The sequence below is a fragment of the Oncorhynchus tshawytscha genome, linkage group LG07 (genome assembly GCF_018296145.1).
Source record: "Oncorhynchus tshawytscha isolate Ot180627B linkage group LG07, Otsh_v2.0, whole genome shotgun sequence".
Classification (NCBI taxonomy): Eukaryota; Metazoa; Chordata; class Actinopteri; order Salmoniformes; family Salmonidae; genus Oncorhynchus; species Oncorhynchus tshawytscha.
In genome coordinates this window covers 4,094,919-4,116,359 of record NC_056435.1, presented here as the reverse complement: position 1 = coordinate 4,116,359, position 21,441 = coordinate 4,094,919, and the positions used below count along the sequence as shown (strand labels likewise).

The following is a 21,441-nucleotide window of genomic DNA, read 5'->3' as shown; positions in this document are numbered from 1 at the left end:
TTGTAGGTCAATTCCTCCACCCACCATGCTTCCTTTAAGCTAACAAGGGGTAGGCCTGTGCTTTGACGTTTTCATTAATAAAAGGTAGGCCTATGGCATACCCTCTCATACCCCCTCAATTCGAGTCTTTGTTTTAATTTAGCCTACCTCTGTGTCAGTGGGCTGTTATTTAAGATTGAAGAAAATACAATGGATCCGATTATATACAGCAATCTGTGACAGCGCTTTGGTCCTCAATGCTTTATGTAAAATGCACAGGAAAGACGTGACTCCGATGCATATGGAAATATAATTGTTGTGTACCAGAGACATTCAGAGGCTAAGTTACAGCCTTCTATAGTCACAAAAATATACTTTGATTGGGAAGTGATCAATTGATTAAGCTATTTACTTTCTGTACAATAGCAGATGTTTAAACCCAGACAGCTTTAAGGAAACACTTGTGACCTTCTCTCGTTGGGTTAAGCCACAGAAGAAGAGTAGCCAGCAGTTAAAGTTGACATCTTTCTGAGTAGATAGGATTACCTTTCCACCCCGGACAGAGTAGACCTAACTTTTGAAAGTACCATGCTCAGATGCCTAATGACGTCTCAGATTGCAAATAATTCAAATAGGGACAGTTTTGTTGCAAATACTGATTTGGAATTGGAAAAATACGCTACGATGAATACATATGCCCATCTCTCTGTCCATTCTTCCCTTGTTATTTCTGTAATTTCTGTGGTATTAAAAAAAAATTCTGCTAATATGTAAAATTAAGTACAATTGCATGAAATGTTTATAAACTCAGCAAAAAAAGAAACGTCCTCTCACTGTCAACTGCGTTTATTTTCAGAAAACTTAACATGCGTAAATATTTGTATGAGCATAACAAGATTCAACAACTGAGACATAAACTGAACCAGTTCGTTCCACAGACATGTGATTAACAGAAATTGAATAATGTGTCCCTGAACAAAGGGGGGATATAAATCAAAAGTAACAGTCAGTATCTGGTGTGGCCACTAGCTGAATTAAGTACTGCAGCGCATCTCCTCCTCATGGACTGCACCAGATTTGCCAGTTCTTGCTGTGAGATGTTACTCCACTCTTCCACCAAGGCACCTGCAAGTTCCCGGACATTTCTGGGGGGAATGGCCCTAGCCCTCACCCTCCGATCCAACAGGTCCCAGACGTGCTCAATGGGATTGAGATACGGGCTATTCGCTGGCCATGGCAGAACACTGACATTCCTGTCTTGCAGGAAATCACTCACAGAATGAGCAGTATGGCTGGTGGCATTATCATGCTGGAGGGTCATGTCAGGATGAGCCTGCAGGAAGGGTACCACATGAGGGAGGAGGATGTCTTCCCTGTAATGCACAGTATTGAGATTGCCTGCAATGACAACAAGCTCAGTCCGTTGATGCTGTGACACACTGCCCCAGACCATGACGGAACCTCCACCTCCAAATCGATCCCGTTTCAGAGTACAGGCCTCGGTGTAACGTTCATTCCTTCGACGATAAATGAGAATCCGACCATCACCCCTGGTGAGACAAAATTGTCAGAGAATGCACTTTTTGCCAGTCCCGTCTGGTCCAGCGACGGTGGGTTTGTGCCCATAGGCGGTGTTGTTGCCGGTGATGTCTGGTGAGGACCTGCCCTACAACAGACCTACAAGCACTCAGTCCAGCCTCTCTCAGCCTATTGCGGACAGTCTGAGCACTGATGGAGGGATTGTGTGTTCCTAGTGTAACTCGGGCAGTTGTTGTTGCCATCCTGTACATGTCCCGCATGTGTGATGTTCGGATGTACCGATCCTGAGCAGGTGTTCTACACGTGGTCTGCCAATGCGAGGACGATCAGCTGTCTGTCCTGTCTCTCTGTAGCTCTGTCTTAGGCGTCTCAGTAGGGACATTGCAATTTATTGCCCTGGCCACATCTGCAGTCCTCATGCCTCCTTGCAGCATGCCTAAGGCACGTTCACGCAGATGAGCAGGGACCCTGGGCATCTTTCTTTTGGTGTTTTTCAGAGTCAGTAGAACGGCCTCTTTAGTGTCCTAAGTTTTCATAACTGTGACCTTAATTGCCTACTGTCTTTAAGCTGTTAGTGTCTTAACGACCATTCCACGGGTGCATAATCATTAATTGTTTATGGTTCATTGAACAAGCATGGGGAACAGTGTTTAAACCCTTTACAATGAAGATCTGTGAAGTTATTTGGATTTTTACGAATTCTCTTTGAAAGACAGAGTCCTGAAAAAGGGATGTTTCTTTTTTAGCTGAGTTTAAAAAGCTATTTTTTTCTCGGCCAGCAAATACGATGATAGATTAATTCCACCCCTACTCTTGTCCACGGTAGTCTGCGAACTCACAACCTTCTGGCCTGCAGCCCTTTGCACTATCAATATTCCTTGCCATATAATGCTTACAAGACAAAGAACAGTTTCTAAAACTGCATATTCAAGGCTCTGGTCTGTCCAAGAAGTGAGGGTAAACGGCAGACAGGTTCTCTGCTATCCACTTTGTTTTAATTATTATTTGGGGTATAGGGGAGGGTCAGGGAGGGTATAAAATATATTTTGCTGAAGGGAGGGCCAGCCATTTTCCATGTAATTCTTATTATAAATAGCGTTCACTCCCGTAGACAGCTCTGAAAGCGTTATCAAAATACATTTGTTACTGACCAAAGTTGCTCAGAGAAACTCTTAAAATATACTCCCGTTACAGCCATAACTATGAGTTTACACAAATATTAGCATCTTAGCTTTTATTTCAGAAATTTGACTGTGGGAAATCACCTTTTTTTGAAGTGGGATGGTGCCCCCAATGCAATTCTGAATTCAAATACATTCAAATACATCCACAGTGTGATTTCAACAGATTTTTAGTTGTTTTTGTAAAAATGACCTAATAAATTTATTTTGTTTCATTTATATAACATTCAAACCTTGTTTTGTGGGTATCACTGAGTCGGCTGATACCCAATTTCATGGGTACACAATTCGTAGCTCAGGCTGTACAGTGCGATATGAATGCCCAATACACAATAGACTGACTGGGATGGTGATTTCCCACAGTCAAAGTCCTGTAATAAGAGCTAGGACGCCAATATGTGTAAACTCTACATAGTTGTGTTCTGTGGGTGTCACTGAGTAGGCTGATACCCCATTTCATAGGTGTACATTACATACCTTAGGCTGTACAGTGCATATATGTATGCCCCCAAAGTAATTCTGAATTCAAATACATTGAATACAGCAATTTCACCTCATTCAAATTAATCAATTAAATGTGTTTTGAGAATTTATATAACATCTCAACCTTGCTTAGCATTATGTTGTCCAATTGTGGCATGTTTTCATCAGTTTGCATCGGTTTCAATGAGGGACTGATATTTTGAAAACGAACCGCGGATGACACTATTGTTGCTCACGCTAATGTTGCTCACGACACACACGTGGAGAGAGGAATAGCTAACCAGACAGTGGATAGACGTGCAGCAGCAAGGATCTTGTGAGATAAGCTTTTTATTTTCCTTTGAATATAAATCTAACCAAAAGCTTAAATTACTACCAGCAAAAACTATTTTGTATAGATTAGTATAGCAGACTTCGGTGGTTTGCAGCCTCTGGTTTTACCCGAACCTCTTCTGTTGTCATTCAAAACACGTCAGAGAAAATGGCGGAACTTGAAAAAGACGCAGGACTACCCCAACCAATGCAGGAGAACCGAGATGAAGAGGAGCCGGGCAATTCCATGGTAACAGAATGACGCGGAGACTACTATTTTTCACTTTAAAAGTATGACAAACAATAACCATTGATTGCAAAGTTAAACAAACCATACAGCTCTATGCACAAGGCCTACTTTTAATAATACCCAGAAAATTGTACAAAAACACATTTACTCGAACAGTGCAGATGTAAAGGTTAGTAACAGAATGATGGTAAAATCTCCCTGCGTTTTTTTGTGACAGCATTTTCCAAAAACATAAATATCTACTCCAAAGTAAGATTCAAAGATGTCTGCAGAAAGACTGCGTGTTTTTGAACTACCATAAGTGAAGTGGATTAACACCCAGGAACATAATGATATCATGGCTGCTGAATAGACACAAAGGTAGACAAATGTAGTATATTTCCTTTGCATGTTTGGGTATTATTTTCCAGACTGGCTGTTCTCCTAATGAGCTCGCAAACAAAAGGACATTTGGATGGTCTGGACCAAATCAATCAATTGTATTTTATAAAGTGCTTAAAAAAATCTGTACTAATCAAAGACATCTATGTTTCACAAGTTTGGACATCAAAGTATAGCACAGAAGAGTAAAATACACTACATTTTAAAATGTACTCTACTCTAGTGTACACTACTGTAATTAATTATTGTAGAGTACCATACTGTACTGTCCTATACTCTACTTTTCTTTACTGTACTGTGCTGTCCAAACTTGTGAAACAGAAGTCTATGATTGGTTCAGATTTGGACTGACCAAATGTAACTACTTTTCAAATGTCCATGGACGTCCGGTGTTGGTTGGGGCTCAGTGGGTGAGAGGGCTGGTTACAGTGAATTGAAAGAGGGGGCTCATGGGTAGGTGTCATTAAGAGCCGGGAGCAGTGACATTAACTGGAGAGAGAAGAGAGAGGGAGGGGTTGTCCAGATTCTCTCACACTTGCTTTGACCACCAGGTGAGAGAGAGAGAAAGTAAACAGTTATGAGCTGAACATAAGAGTATGCCAGTGGAAGTGAGGACAGTTTGTGACTACTATGAATTCCCATTGTAACTAATTCAGTTGCAGTCATTCTGTTACTGATTTTTTTTGGTCATTCTTTTACTGATTTGGCAACATAATGATGCACTTTAACACTCAATAAATTGTAAAAAAAAATATTTTAAAGATGTGGGTGTTTGGTAACAGAATGCCAAGACACGAAGCAAGATTTCTTAAACTTACAGAAGTTAAATAGTTTCTGCAAGTCTAAATGTTAATATTAGTTGGCAGGGGTCTTTACTTCAACGTTATTGTTTGGATGTACAGTACCAGTCAAAGGTTTCTACTTTGACTGGTACTCATTCAAGGGTTTTTCTTTATTTTTACAATTTTCTACACTAGAATAATAGCAAAGACATCAAACTATGAAATAACTCACATGGAATCATGTAGTAACCAAAAAAAGTGTTAAATCAAAATATTTTGTATATTTTAGATTCTTCAAAGTAGCCACCCTTTGCCTTGATGACAGCTTAGCACACGCTTGGCATTCTCTCAACCAGCTTAATGCGGTAGTCACCTGGAATGCATTTCAATTAACAGGTGTGCCTTGTTCAAAGTTAATTTGTGGAATTTCTTTCCTTCTTAATGCGTTTGAGCCAATCAGTTGTGTTGTGACAAGGTAGGGGTGGTATACAGAAGATAGCCCTATTTGTTAAATGACCATGTCCATATTATGGCAAGAACACCTCAAATAAGCAAAGATTAACGACAGTCCATCATTACTTTCAGGTAGTACTGTAGTCTAACTAGACCAAACTGGTAGTACTGTAGTCTAACTAGACCAAACTGGTAGTACTGTAGTCTAACTAGACCAAACTGGTAGTACTGTAGTCTAACTAGACCAAACTGGTAGTACTGTAGTCTAACTAGACCAAACTGGTAGTACTGTAGTCTAACTAGACCAAACTGGTAGTACCGTAGTCTAACTAGACCAAACTGGTAGTACTGTAGTCTAACTAGACCAAACTGGTAGTACTGTAGTCTCTAACTAGACCAAACTGGTAGTATTGTAGTCTCTAACTAGACCAAACTGGTAGTACTGTAGTCTCTAACTAGACCTAACTGGCAGTACTGTAGTCTCTAACTAGACCTAACTGGCAGTACTGTAGTCTCTAACTAGACCAAACTGGCAGTACTGTAGTCTCTAACTAGACCAAACTGGTAGTACTGTAGTCTCTAACTAGACCAAACTGGTAGTACTGTAGTCTAACTAGACCAAACTGGTAGTACTGTAGTATCTAACTAGACCAAACTGGTAGTACTGTAGTCTCTAACTAGACCAAACTGGTAGTACTGTAGTATCTAACTTGACCAAACTGGTAGTACTGTAGTCTAACTAGACCAAACTGGTAGTACTGTAGTCTAACTAGACCAAACTGGTAGTACCGTAGTCTAACTAGACCAAACTGGTAGTACTGTAGTCTAACTAGACCAAACTGGTAGTACCGTAGTCTAACTAGACCAAACTGGTAGTACTGTAGTCTCTAACTAGACCAAACTGGTAGTACCGTAGTCTAACTAGACCAAACTGGTAGTACTGTAGTCTAACTAGACCAAACTGGTAGTACTGCAGTCTAACTAGACCAAACTGGTAGTACTGTAGTCTCTAACTAGACCAAACTGGTAGTACTGCAGTCTAACTAGACCAAACTGGTAGTACTGTAGTCTCTAACTAGACCTAACTGGCAGTACTGTAGTCTCTAACTAGACCAAACTGGTAGTACTGTAGTCTCTAACTAGACCAAACTGGTAGTACTGTAGTCTAACTAGACCAAACTGGTAGTACTGTAGTCTAACTAGACCAAACTGGTAGTACCGTAGTCTAACTAGACCAAACTGGTAGTACTGTAGTATCTAACTAGACCAAACTGGTAGTACTGTAGTCTCTAACTAGACCAAACTGGTAGTACTGTAGTCTAACTAGACCAAACTGGTAGTACTGTAGTCTAACTAGACCAAACTGGTAGTACTGTAGTCTAACTAGACCAAACTGGTAGTACTGTAGTCTAACTAGACCAAACTGGTAGTACTGTAGTCTAACTAGACCAAACTGGTAGTACCGTAGTCTAACTAGACCAAACTGGTAGTACCGTAGTCTAACTAGACCAAACTGGTAGTACCGTAGTCTCTAACTAGACCAAACTGGTAGTACTGTAGTCTAACTAGACCAAACTGGTAGTACTGTAGTCTCTAACTAGACCAAACTGGTAGTACTGTAGTCTAACTAGACCAAACTGGTAGTACCGTAGTCTCTAACTAGACCAAACTGGTAGTACCGTAGTCTCTAACTAGACCAAACTGGTAGTACTGTAGTCTAACTAGACCAAACTGGTAGTACTGTAGTCTAACTAGACCAAACTGGTAGTACTGCAGTCTCACACATGGAAGGAGGCCACAGCCACACTGTCCACTGTTGTGTTTCTTCCCATGGGAAAATAGACTGCTATGGGATGTGTGTTTTACAATAAGTTGGTACTCATTAGGGACAGGACGGTACCAGTATGGCGATACTCGGTAGTATCGTGGCCAGGAAACACACAGTGGATTGAACTTCTTTAGAAAAACAGCCCTAATGTTGGAAACAAACATCATCAGTAACATTGTTCAATCTTAAGCACACAATGTTTTACATACAGCAGTTATTAAAAGACCAAAGAGTTTGATCTGTTTGCAATACTGGTATCATCACAGCCCCAGTCCTCATGTACCCATTCGCAGTCCACGTTCATGCACTCCACACTCATTAGTAAATCACTCTCTCTCACACACACAGAGTCAGGAAGGATGCTCCTGTCTCATTACACTGGTTGCACTTCCCCTCCCCGCTGTGTGTACCATGGAGAGATCACACACAGAGGAACAATACCATCAACCAGACAGGCAGGAAAGGAAGACCCAGAGTTACCTCTGCTGCAGAGGATAAGTTAATTAGAGTTACCAGCCTCATAAATTGCAGCCCAAATAAATGCTTCAGAGTTCAAGTAACAGACATCTCAACTGTTCAGAGGAGACTGCGTGAATTCAGGAGGTGGTGTGATGGTAATTTGCTAACTTTGCTAACGACACTGTCCGTGATTTCGAATTCAAGGCACACTTAACCAGCATGGCTACAACAGCATTCTGCAGTGATACGCCATCCCATCTGGTTTGTACTTAGTGGGACTATCATTTGTTTTTCAACAGGACAAAAGACCCCAGGCTGTGTAAGGGCTATTTGATGAAGGAGAGTGATGGAGGGCTGCATCAGATGACCCGACCTCAACCCAATTGAGATGGTTTGGGATGAGTTGGACCGCAGAGTGAAGGAAAAGCAGCCAACAAGCGCTCAGCATATGTGGGAACTCAAGACTGTTGAAAAAGCATTCCAGGTGAAGCTGGTTGAGAGAATACTAAGAGTGTGCAAAGCTGTCAAGGCAAATGGTGGCTACTTTGAAGAATCTAGAATATATTTTGATTTGTTTAACATTATTTTGTTTCAACATGATTCCATATGTGTTATTTCAAGGTTTTGATGTCTTCACTATTATTCTACAATGTAGAAAATAGTACAAATAAAGAAAAACCCTTGAATGAGTAGGTGTGTCCAGACTTTTGACTGGTGCTGTATTTCTAATACCTTTTAAGACTTGTTCGGCTAGATGTTTTCTTTGTGTGCAGTATGTCATCACGCACTGATTTGTATCTGCTACAAGTCCATTTGGTGGAAACATACCACTGATGAGGAAATGCGCATAGTTTCTTTATGCGGATTCTAGAATATTCACATTACAATCTGTCGCCAATTGTCATGGAAACCTAGCTTATGTCACATTTCCTAGAAATAGCATTAATTGTCCAATTTAATTGGTGTCGGTGCATATTTACCTCCCTGACTTTTTTTGGACCAGAAATCAAAGCCTCAGCTTATTCCAAATGTTAGGATGGAAAAAATGGTTGAATAATTTTTTTTTTTTTAAACTGTTTGAAAAAAGAACAGCATTCATTGGCACCAAATTTGATGTGCTCCCATGAACTTCACATGCTAGTGATCATGTTTTATTTTACATAGAAATGTCCACTACTAATACTACTGTCAATGAACCTTCTCTAGCCTAGATCATTAGCCTATGCTATCAATATGCTATGTCATAGGGATCTCTAGACCTAATGACAAATCATCATTATCATGTTGATACTGCTAGTTATTTCAAATGATTAGACCTAGCTACTACTGTAAAGATGTGAAGACCCTAAGTTATTTGTTTAGCTATTTATTGTATATGCTATCTATTCTAATTTGGACTTTAACCATAATGAAAAGTAGGCTATATTATAACAAAATGAATGTTGTTTGAGAGAACAGAGACGATAGGCCTATTAGTAATTATGCCATTTTAAATGTATTTCCAGGCAGAGGAGATGGACACCCCAGAAGACCTGCAAGATGACAACCTGATCGAGCGGGAACACTTCCACAGTTCTAATAATGAACAGCAAGATGGACATTTGGTAGTTAGGAGGAATGTAATATTAGAACGAACTAAATTCAACCAAAGACAACAGGAAGCAGGAGAGACAGCTGAGGATTTTATCACTGCACTCAATTGTTTGTCAGAACATTGCGGTTATGGAGCTCTGCTCAGTGAGATGATAAGAGACAGACTAGTCGCAGGCTTACATGACAGAAGATTGTCCAAGCAATTACAATTTGACCCAGAACTAACACTGGATAAAGCTGTCACACGCATTCGTCAAACTGAACTTGTGAAAAAGCCACAGGACCTGCCAGAGTATACCTTCAAAGCTACCAGCAGTGCAGCAAATGTAGAGAGTGTGCTTTCACATAGCAAACAGCAATGCCCAGCCAATGTCCAGTGCCAATCAGAGAAGAATCAAAACTCAGAAAGACCACAACAACCTCAAACAACGCAGGAGAATGCAGAAGATCCCCTGGATACTAATGACACTGATGGCTTCAGTCCTGGAGGAGAAAAGCCTCACTACTGCGCCTACTGCGGTAGGAGCTTTCAAAAAGTAAGGGATCTTATAAGACACCAGCGAACACATACTGGAGAGAAGCCTCACAACTGCTTTGATTGCAACAGAAGTTTTGCTCGATTAGATAATCTCAAGTCACACCAAAAAATACACGTGAAAGACAAACATCATTTTCACTCCACTAAATGTGTGGAAAGCTTTGTCCTATTGGAGAAGCTTGAAAAACACCTGCTGGAGAATACCTTCAAAGCTACCAGCAGTGCAGCAAATGTAGACAGTGTGCCTGAACTTGGTAAAAATCAGCACCCAGAAAGACTACTGCCCCAAACAACTCTGGAGAACAGAGAGAAGCCTCATCATGATACTTCCGATGACCCTATTGTGAGTTCTAATGGAGGTGACAGGCGTCATCCCTGCTCCGACTGTGGGAAGAACTTTACACGAGTTTATCATCTTAAAAGACACCAACGAACTCATACGGGAGAGAAGCCTCATCACTGCTCTGATTGTGGCAAAAGTTATTCTCAGTCGTATGATCTGAAAATACACCACCAGCGAAAGCATATGAAAGGGAAATACTTCCACTGCAATCATTGTGAAGAACGTTTCTCCAAACCAGAGGATCTGAACACACACATGCATGTACATGCTGGAGAAAAGCCATACCTTTGCCCAGACTGTGGGAAGAGATTCCAGTTGTTAAATGCATTTGAAATGCACCAACAAAAACATACTTTGGGGCTTCTTGAGTGCTCTTATTGTGGTAAAAGTTTTTCTAAGGTGGATAAACTTAAACTACACCAGCGAACGCATACGGGAGAGAAACATTTTCGCTGCCCTGACTGTGGGAAAAGTTTTACCCGCTCGGATCTTCTGAAAAGTCACCAGAGGACACATAAGAAAGAGGGTGATTGTCTGTACTGTGATAAAAGCTTTTCTGAACCTGGAGAACTAAAAATACACATGGAAGTACATAGTCAAGAAAGGCCTCACCTTTGCCCCGACTGTGGGAAGAGATTCAAACTGTTATGGTCGTTGAAAAAGCACCAGCGAAAACACACAGAGAAGATCTCACCAAGGGAAAAGCGTCACCACTGTTCCGACTGCAATAAGAGTTTTACTCGCGGATATCATCTTAAAAGACATCGGGAAACGCACACAGGAGAAAAGCCTTTCCACTGCTCTAATTGTGACAAAAGCTTTGCAGGAAAGGAGAGGCTTAAACAACATCAACTAACACACAAGGAAAAGAAACGTCACCGCTGTTCAAGGTGTGATAAAAGATTTCCTGACATGGCAAAACTACGATCACACCTTCCAGTACATTCCGTAGAACTGGCACTCCACTGTTCTGACTGTGGAAAGTATTTCTTAAACAAGGCAAAGTTTGAAAGACACCAAAAAATACACACTGGAAGTGGAAAAATACCATTCCTCTGCACTGACTGCGGGGAGGGTTTTACAAATTTGCGTCAGTTTGAAGACCACCAGCGAACACACACTGGGGAGAAACCGTACTGCTGCATTGATTGCGGAAAGAGTTTTGCACATGAAAAAACATTTAAGTGTCACAAGCAAGCACACAAGTTCAAACTTTCTGGAGAAAGAGCAGCCTATCCTTGCTCGGAATGTGGAAATACTTTTTCTCGTTCATGTGATGTGATGAGTCATGTGAGAAGGGTGCATAATAAAGAGAGACCTTTCCAGTGCTCCTGCTGTGGAAAAAGATTTTTCCAAAAGAACTCACTCACAATACACATGAGAATGCACACTGGAGAGAAACCGTACCACTGCTCAGAATGTGGACAAAGCTTCTCCCAAATGAACGACAGAAAACGCCACCAGAAGAGGCAACACTCTGGAGAGGAGACTTGATCTCTATACTAGTGTGGAAGGCACAGTCAGAAACACTCAATAAGAAAGGACTACAACAGAAACACACACATACAATATTGTATCAGTCTTTATTCCAGGTTTATTTTTGTCATATCCTTGAAATATCTTGTTTCAACAGTAAAGTGTATTTCACAAATGACTGCAGTTTTTTGTTGTTGTCATCATCACCCTCCTAGTTTCTACCCTGCATAAATGGTATTTGTTAATCCTCCCCTGCACCTAAAGAATCCCATAAGGCCATACAACCTAATAGTTAAGGCTATCTCAAAAAACAAAAAGTGTAGTTAATATATGGACTTGTCTAATATAACTGGACAATGAATATTAGGGATGTGATCATCACAGTATAGAAATCATTTACATGCCAAGATTATGGAATAATTTTGGAAATCCACACAAAAAAAACTGTCTATCAGCATTCAGACTCATACACACCTGGCTCAAGTTATTAGATATCCAAGTTATTGAGATTGCAACATCATGGCATGTAATCCTCATTTCTTACTTCTGAAAGTGCGATCATAAGATTTGTGTTAGCTACTGACACAGTTGTGCTTTTTAAAGTGTCTTGAATCAGAAAAGCCTTTTCCACATCTCTTGCAGGAGTATGGCCTGACTCCTGTGTGCACTTGAATGTGGGTTTTGACATGATTGGCTTGTCTGAATCGTGTCCCACAGACATCACAGCTGAAAGGCTTCTCTCCCGTGTGGACTCGCTCATGTCTTTTGAGATTACCGATAAATCCAAAAGTCTTCCCACAATCACTGCACTTATGTGGTTTCTCACCTGTATGGATCAGCTCACGTATCTTAAGAGATTGTTTTGTAATAAATCTCTTTCCACAACAACCACAAGCATTGGGCTTCTCTCCGGTGTGTAATTTCTGGTGATAGTCAAAAGTAACTTTATGGACAAAAGTCTTTCCGCATGTGGAACAAGTGTATATGTTTTCTCCTGTGTGAATTCTTCCATGTGTTTTCAGAGAACCGATGGAGCTGAAGCCCTTCAAACACATCTCACAGCTGAAGGGTTTTGGTTGATCGGTTTGTTTTTGTTGGTTGGCCTTGTTCTTTCTGGTTCTTGAGTGCCCCTCTCCATCAGCCACGTGTGATAGCTTGTGAATTCTCAGTTGATAATTGTAAAGGTAAGTCTTTCCACAAACGTCACACATAAATGGTTTTAATGCCCCATGAACTAGCATGTGAGCTTTTAAGTTGGTGGACTGAATGAATGTCTTTCCACACACCTCACATGTGTGCGGCCTCTTCTTCGTGTGAATTCGATGGTGTCTCGTAAGGTTCTCCTTAAAGCTGAAAGTAGCTTGACATATTTCACATCTAAATGGCTTCTCCCCTGTGTGAACTACCTGGTGGTCCTGCAATTCGACGGGACGCCAGAAGGTCTTGTCACACTGGGAGCATGGGTGTGGGCGTTCTGTATGTACAGATCTAATATGCGTTTTCAGGTTTTGAGATATACTGAAATTCTTTCCACACGTAGTACAGCTGTATGGTTTTTCACCTGTGTGAACTCGCTTGTGTACGTCAAGCATGTACTTTGAGGCGAAACCTCATCCACAAGTGAGGCAGGTGAACGGTTTCATCTCTGCATGAACAAACTCATGTGATTTCAGACTTGTCTTACTACTGAATTTCTTTCCGCAAACTTTGCAACTGAAAGGTTTCTCTTTTGAGTGAGTTTGCATGTGTTGAGTCAGCATACAGTTCAGGCGGAAGGTTTTTGCACAAATGTCACACTTATAGGGCCGCTTCGGTTTATTGTGAACTGCTATATGGCGTTTCAACAGACAGTTCGCGTGGAAGGTCTTCTCACATATGTCACACTTGAAGGGTTTCCTCGGCTTGGAAATGCTCTGCTGTATTCCGTGGCTGTATTCTGTGAAAATGCTCTGCTGTATTCTGTGGCTGTATTCTGTGAAAATGCTCTGCTGTATTCTGTGGCTGTATTCTGTGGAAATGCTCTGCTGTATTCTGTGGCTGTATTCTGTGGAAATGCTCTACTGTATTCCGTGGCTGTTTTCTGTGGAAATGCTCTGCTGTATTCCGTGGCTGTATTCTGTGAAAATGCACTGCTGTATTCCGTGGCTGTTTTCTGTGAAAATGCTCTGCTGTATTCTGTGAAAATGCTCTGCTGTATTCTGTGGCTGTATTCTGTGGAAATGCTCTGCTGTATTCTGTGGCTGTATTCTGTGGAAATGCCCTGCTGTATTCCGTGGCTGTATTCTGTGGAAATGCTCTGCTGTATTCCGTGGCTGTATTCTGTGAAAATGCTCTGCTGTATTCCATGGCTGTATTCTATGGATCCTGTCCCAGTACGGCTGCTTGTTTCCTTTTCATGACCGCCTCTCCCGCTGTCTGTTTCCTCTGGAACAACAGCTCTCATAGGTTCACCCTTGGATTCAGTGTCTCTAAATGAAGGCTTTGTATTCAGTCCACAGTCCAGTCTTCCACAGAGAGAAGAGGAGAATAAGTCTATCGGTTTACTGTAAGCCTCTGCAGCACCTACAGATGAGAGGAATATACAGGCATTATGCTACAGTAAGTGACTGGTTTGACAGCCATCTTTCACACAACACAAAACTGTACCAGCAACAACTGTATGGCTGTGTCCCAAATGGCACCCCTATATAGTGAATAGGGTGAAGGGCTCAACTGACAGGGCCGCCCACTGGTCTCGGGAGGTTTTGGAAACCCTCCGGGCCAGTCAATCATCCATGTCCGTGGCTCGCCTGGGCCAGTGGAAAAAAAGATATATAATGCCATTTTCAATCTAGGCTAATTGATGAAAAAAAAAATCCCTGAAGCGGTTAGCTCGTTATGTAGATTATTTAGCACACTGTGCCACACACTGTGCCACACACTGTGCCACACACTGTGCCACACACTGTGCCACACACTGCCTACTTTGAGCGGAATATCACTGGGCAGCGAGAGCATGCATCCTTCAAACAACTGATTGTGGAGCAGCTCACAGAAGAGCGGTAGGCACAGGAAAGCACTACAAAATACATTTCAAGTTATTTCAAGTTATGATATCTAGCCTACCTGTCACGCCCTGATCTGTATTTCAAAAAAAATCTGTCTGACAGATTTTAATTTTAAAAATTGTATTGAATTTATTAAAAAATTTGTTTAATTGCACTAGTTTCTCATAACTCATGAACAAAAAAGATTGCATCAGTGATTTGTATTTCCTGGAACTTTCTGAAGAAGTAATGCCTGTATGTTCTTTTGCCAGTTAGCATCCTCATTCCAGTGACGCCCTCTACGATGATCTTCAGTCCAGGGTCCGCTGCGAGGGTCCCCGCTCCAGAGGCGCCACCTAAGTGGGCCAAGCCTGAGGAAGAGCGGGGTCCACGTCCTGCACCCGAGCCGCCGCCATGAAAAAGGCCCACCCGGACCCTCCCCTTTAGATTAGGTTTTGCGGCTGGAGTCCGCACCTTTGTGGGGGGGTACTGTCACGCCCTGACCTGAGTGACACTACCAGTGAATGTAAAGGCAAGAATCGGTGGACAAACCTGGTGTTTAAAAAGTTTGGTCTGATGTCTGAGCTGTGTTTTTTTTTAAATCTGTATTTCAAAAAAAATCTGTCTGACAGATTTTAATTTTAAAAATGGTATTGAATTTATTAAAAAATGTGTTTAATTGCACTAGTTTCTCATAACTCATGAACAAAAAAGATTGCATCAGTGATTTGTATTTCCTGGAACTTTCTGAAGAAGTAATGCCTGTATGTTCTTTTGCCAGTTAGCATGCCGAAACTGTCCTTTTAAAGGCTTTCCCAAAAAAACTTCCCAATTAAATGTTGACTACAAAGTAGGCCTACCTGGCAGAATGATATCATGATGATTTGTATCAACCAGGTGGGCATTTGTTTCGCAAACTTTGCAATCACATGTACACCACAGGAGGCTGGTGAGCGGAGGACGGCTCATAATCATGGCCAGAACGGAGTGAATGAAATGGCATCAAACACATGAAAACCACGTATTTGAAATCATTCCACTCCAGCCATTACCACAAGCCCATCCTCCCCAATTAAGGTGGCACCAACCTCCAGTGATGCACACTATACATTGTACGGTAGGCTACAGAAACACCGCTAGCCAAACACAAAGGTCTCTTGCCAGGGTGCACAACTGAATTAAAGGGTAACTACACACTCCCCCAATAAAAGATCAAATAAAATAATTAATCCCAGACCTCAAAAGTGGTCTATTGTTGTGGTTTAAGCATGGTTGTGTACTTGGAACATCCAATTTGGTTGTTTTTCTCCAAAGAAAAGTAGGATTTTGAGAGTCAAAACAAAGGAAAAAACCTCAGAAACCCAAAAACCAAACCTGGAAAACTGAATGACAAATTAAGGATTTTACAGGGCCCTACAACATCCTGATGACTGTTAAAAAAAAAAAAGATTTTGCCAAGGTTTTATATTTTCCCTCTAAACAATCACTGTAAATATGACATTGTCAAGTTAAAATGTAATTGTTTTGGTATGGAGGGTAGGTTATAATAAGCTCAGCCCGCATATGAAAAATAAAATCACCTGCTATTGAAATTATGCGTGCATCATCCGCTTTCCCTAAGATCTTGCCATTAACTTTCAGTTGACTCTGACAAATGTCTGAATGTCAAGCCCTGGGGTGCCATTTAGGCCTGAACCCATGTTTCTTTGGGATATTACCTTTAATGACTGACGTTTTAGTTCCTGATTTCACCTGACTCCTCTCCTTCACAGGGTCGGTGCTAGAGCCTGTATTTCTCGCAGTAGTCTGGAATGGAGGAGTCATTATTTTAATATAGACAGACATTTGACAGATTTGTTAAAATCATACACAGAAAATGAACATAAGTTACAAGGACATACCTCTTCCTGTACGATGACAGTGTTTACTTGACTGACATCTCCCATGCTGAGCAATGCTGAGACCACGGTGTTTGTCTTCACATTGTTAACAGGCATCATTGAGAGATCTTAAATAACAAGCAGATAAAACTTTACAACATTTCCCTTTAAAAACAGGTGGAAGACAAACTATCAGTACAAGTAAACCATAGACCGTGATGAGTTGCTGGGCCCTCACTCACCAACTGGCTTAATTTGAAAGATCTTTCCATTGTGCAGAATGTGGGTTGGTCTTTTCGGTTCTTCTCGTCCCTCACCCTTCTCAACCATCGCCTTCAGATCTATATCCATCTGCTCCACCTTGATCTTCAGTTTCTCATTTTCATTTTGTAAAGCCGCAGAGACCTCTAGGAATAGTCTGCAGATTTTACGAACAGCCTCCTTTGTCAACAGGTGCATAATTGTGCCAAGCTGTTTCTAGAGAGAGATTGAAGTATATTAGAATGAGGCTAACAAAGTTACTCCCAACTTAATTTTTTATATTTTTTATTACTTTGCTAGTTTCCTTAACCAGTTATACTTAACTGGCCCAGATACTAGACTTTTAAATATGCCTGTATTGCAGGGCTGATTAACTACGACAAACATGTGTGAAACACAGACCGGTGTATGCGCAAAGCGAGAACATAACAAGTAATACATTTTTGATTTTGGGAGGGGGTAGCAGCTAACAACTGGATTTAATACTTTCTTGTGCACTGTTAGTCACTACAGACCCTGATTCGATCCTGGGCTGTATCACAACCGACAGTGGGGCGGCGCACAATTGGCCCAGTGTTGTCCGGGTTAGGGTTTGGCAGCGGTAGGCGTCATTGTAAATAAGAATTTGTTCTTAACTGACTGGCGTAGTTAAATAAAAGGTTCATTTAAAAATGTGTTATTTCATAGTTTTGATTTATTCACTATTATTCTACAATGTAGAAAATAGTCAAAATAAAGAGAAACCCTGGAATGAGTAGGTGTGTCCAAACTTTTGACTGGTACTGTATGTTCATTACAACTAGGAGAGAATTCCTTCTAAAACGTAATGTTATGGCTAGGTTGATGGCTGACCCATTGGTCTGACCAGGTAATGCCAAGGGGTGTATTCATTAGTCGCAGACCGTAGCAACAAATGATTTGCAATGGAAATGGCTTACTACCAACAGTCTTACGATGAAAACAGTTTCTATTGATCAAATTTGGTTTGCAACAGGCCAAATGTTTTGCTATGGTCTGCGGCCAATGAATACCTCCCTAGGGTGTATTTACTAGAGACCAAACAAACCAAATGGGAGCCAACAGAAGAAAATAGTACGAAATGGGACAAATGACATATTTAATCCCTGGATAGCTGACGATATGTCTTGGCCAATAAGAGTGTTTGAAGTGAATCAGAGAAAAAATTTAAACAGCCAATTTGTCAATGCCACGATGTGTGGAAATGGATATAGCCAGCACCAATTCAAGGGATGTGGGAAGACATTTCATATGTAGTATCTAAATTATAGGTGTAGAAATTTTTCTTTTTGGTCTATTTTGACAGCTTGTGGTACTGTGCAAGCACGTATGCAAATGTCTGCTTATGCTAGCTGGCTTACAAAACGATAACCCATTGTTTTTAATGTTATTAAGCATGAAGTCGTGATACATGTGTACAATTTAACTGCTGTTCTTATGGATTTTCTAATAGTCCTTTCACAACTGTTGAACAAATACTGTGCATTGACAATGTCTGTAGTTTACATTAGCAGCCACCTAGTACTACATGACATATACAAAAAGGCCACCAGTAATGAGTGAACCAGCTCCTAGGTTCATTGTAGTAAGAGACATGTATTAATCTGGACTATTGCAATTTCTTTGTACTGACCTAATGGGGTAGTAAATTTACATCAGATTGAACTTAAATTGGTTAGCAAAAGTGAAAACATGAGATCATGCATTAAACTTCTCCAGCTTTACATTATAGTCATCAACACTGTTGCTTTGCCCTGTAGAGAGGTGAGCTACATGTTTTCATTTCAACAGCATGTTTCGGAAGATAAATACGTTTTTCCCCCCATTACAGACACTGTAATACATACTTCTAAAAAAAACAATACATAATATTGTACGAACTGAAGAGAAGCCAATCATTTCTCAATAAAAATTGAAAATATAAAAACAAGTATTTTTTTAATAGAGTTCTTATGTTGCACTCCCCACTAAATAAATAGTTCAATGAATGTATATTTGTCCTTGAAGCATTACATTGACATACAGTATCATAATGACGGACGGTGACTTTAGAACAGCACCCACTATAGTATATTATTGGGCGGGACCAACCTGAAGTTGTTCAATAAAAACTCGTTATGTTTCATTATATTGGATCACTCCCAGATATTGGCATTACTCCGCGGCGGAGGGATACATCCGAGGTGAGGATTTACAGATTTACTCCCGTGAACACCTGTATCACGGCTGGGGTCCGCCCCTATATATAGACCTCATGGCCGTGACACGTTCTCTTTAATTTTCTCGGCGGACGTCCGTATGTTTGAGGTACAAACTTTCAGAAGTTCGCTTGGTAAGGGTAATATCTTGCGTGGAAGTATACTCTTTGGCTGTTTGCAGCCTGGAGCAACCCCTCCACTTAAGTGTTCCCCTCGCTGCGAGCGGTTGATCTGTATCTTCCGCCCGTGGTATGTCGTGCCTGTGTTTCGTTGGCGTTACACTACGACTCACTGTGCATTAATATATTGGTGGTTCTTGCTGCCACAAACTGTAAATTACCTTACACAACTTGCTGACTGGCTTGTTCTATGCGTGTTGTGAATTGCTTTAACATGCTGCTCCCCGGGTTCTGTTAATTATCTTGCAGGGATTTTTCTTGTTCATTCCCCTGCAGAGTGTGAGTATCATGGAAAACTATGTTGAGACATTAACTTTGGGGTTCCTTAATGGGCGTGTCTCCTTATGGTGCCGTTTTTACTCCTTGGATATTAAGCCGGTAGGTAATATTGCAGTTACCTGGTCGCTGTTTTTTTTGTCTGCCTGTTTTTCCCACAAGGGTCTTACCCCGTATTAGCAGAGGTACTGGGTAATTTATCCCTCAATTTATCCCTTATTCCTCCAAGCGGGTCATGACATAGCTCTCCCAGGGCTTCGGATCCCTGCTGTGGCCTTGTTGGCTTCGCTGAGCTTTTGGCTCCCCTTTGTGACGGGTGTGATCGTGGTTTCCTGGGGATCCGCATACCTTGTGTATGTACTGTACTGCCTGGGTTTGAGCCAATGCGGAAAGGGCGGTGGAGCACCCTACTGGATGCCTGTTTTGTGTGGTGTTCTCAGAACGCCTGCACCTGGCGCGATTGGAGGCCATGCGCGAGTGGGTCGGCCAGGCTTGGGACCAGGCTCCCTCAGGAGTGGTGCGGCAGCGAGCTGTTAGTCCCTCTACTGGGCCCAGTACCCCCCCAGGAAGCGTGGCCAGAGCCACTGCAGAGGCAGAGCTGGGACCACATTGAAAGGAGGGCGCATGCCCTGGGTCAGGAGGTTGATAGCTTCGATGGCGACAACAGCTGTTCTCTGTTGGCCAGTGATAGGAAGTTCCTGGGGGACGAAACTGGCACTTTTCACTGGACAACAGCTGTTCCCTGTTGGCCAGTGATAGGCTGTTCCTGAGGGACGAAACTGGCGCTGTTCACCACCGTGAGCGGTGCTACCAGGCTGACAGGCCATCCGAAGCCTCCAGCGGGGCTTCATCGCCCCCAGTGGCTCTAGAGGCTATGAGGAGCCTACTCACTTGGATAGCCACTGCACTGGACATCAACTGGTGGACAGTGATTTCTCTCCATCTGTCCCCATCTCTGCTGAGTTCCGCGAGGCCTTGCAGGAGAGCTGGGCCTCTGCCAGGGCGGAACCCGCGACTGAAGGTGGGACCCCCCTGCCGGGTCTGATGCGGACTTGAAAGCCACAAATGGGTCCCTCTGCTCTCTTGGCCGCCTTACCAACGCGGCCATGCTGCTGCAACCCTACCTGCAGACTCTGTTATCCTGGCTGCAGGAGGGCACATAGGAGCTCCTCCGGGAAGTGATGGGAGGTGTCTCGCCTGCTTTCCCTGCTCCAGAGGGATGTGGCTGGCTGAAAGGGACGGGCCATGGTGCAGGTGGTTACCTCCCGGCGCCATCTCTGGCTGGCACAATCGGTGCATCAAAATGGCTGGCGGACATTTGCCACTCACCCCGTCACCCCAGGGCTGATGTTTGGCTGAGGGGTTGATGACATTCTAGAGCAGACCGATAAGGTTCGTAGGGACCGGGAGACCCTGAGACGGTTCATGCCGCCTCCTTAGGCCCCGAGTCCAAGGCAGATGGACCATCGCCTGCACCCGAACGGCAGTGGGGTCCTTCACCTGCCCCAACGCATCCTGCTAAGGGACGATAGCGGCGAGGGGCACCGCATATGCGGTGAAGGAACAGCCTGTTTTCCCACACGGGTCTTCCCTGTTTTTTTCAGAGGTACTGGGTAATTTATCCTTCACCGGGTTCCTATTCCTTCAAGGGGGTCACGACATAAGTTCTCCCAGGGCGTCGGACCCCTGCTCCGTGGCCTCGTTGGCTTCCCTTTGTGACAGGTATGGCGGTGACGGTTGACACCATCACAGGGACATGCCTGGGAGACCCAGGTGCTCGGGACGCCAGAGGAGAGGCGGATCCCGGCAGGACCCCTGACACACCCTTCCCCGGCCTCGGCGCTTCTCCAGGTCTCAAAGGGCAAAGTGGGAGGAGGGTGTGGAGTCCCCCTGGGTGTTATCCACAATGCTAGAGGGGTACCAACTCCAATTCCACTTATTTTGTGGTTCCAAAAAGAGGCAAAGGGTTTAGACTGATTCTGGACCTCCGTAACCTCAATGGGTAC

At 42.6% G+C, this 21,441-nt stretch overlaps 2 protein-coding genes across 5 annotated transcripts; one reads left to right on the top strand and one right to left on the bottom strand.

Annotated features, from left to right (window-relative positions):
- Nucleotides 1–3,408: 3,408 nt before the first annotated feature.
- LOC112253709 (oocyte zinc finger protein XlCOF6-like) lies at nt 3,409–12,447 on the top strand. 4 transcript variants are annotated; one of them, XR_006083680.1, is made up of 3 exons: nt 3,425–3,498; nt 3,659–3,744; nt 7,947–7,991. XR_006083680.1 is itself a non-coding variant. In XM_024425665.2 (3 exons), the coding sequence occupies exons 2-3, from the start codon at nt 3,664–3,666 to the stop codon at nt 11,613–11,615; spliced, it is 2,544 nt and encodes an 847-aa protein (XP_024281433.1). In that variant the 5' UTR covers nt 3,425–3,498; nt 3,659–3,663; the 3' UTR covers nt 11,616–12,447. The 4 variants fall into 4 exon arrangements, 2 of the variants coding, with proteins under 2 accessions (XP_024281433.1, XP_024281434.1); XM_024425665.2 differs by lacking the exon at nt 7,947–7,991 and adding an exon at nt 9,153–12,447; XR_002954062.2 differs by having other exon boundaries at nt 3,409–3,744; nt 7,947–8,000.
- Nucleotides 12,448–13,415: 968 nt separating this feature from the next.
- On the bottom strand, nt 13,416–16,962 carry LOC112253710. The gene is made up of 4 exons (XM_024425667.2): nt 16,746–16,962; nt 16,525–16,631; nt 16,342–16,429; nt 13,416–14,159 (listed from the first exon to the last, which is right to left on the bottom strand). Exons 1-4 carry the CDS (start codon nt 16,960–16,962, stop codon nt 13,438–13,440), a joined length of 1,134 nt encoding a protein of 377 aa, XP_024281435.2. The 3' UTR covers nt 13,416–13,437.
- Between the last annotated feature and the right edge of the window lie 4,479 nt (nt 16,963–21,441).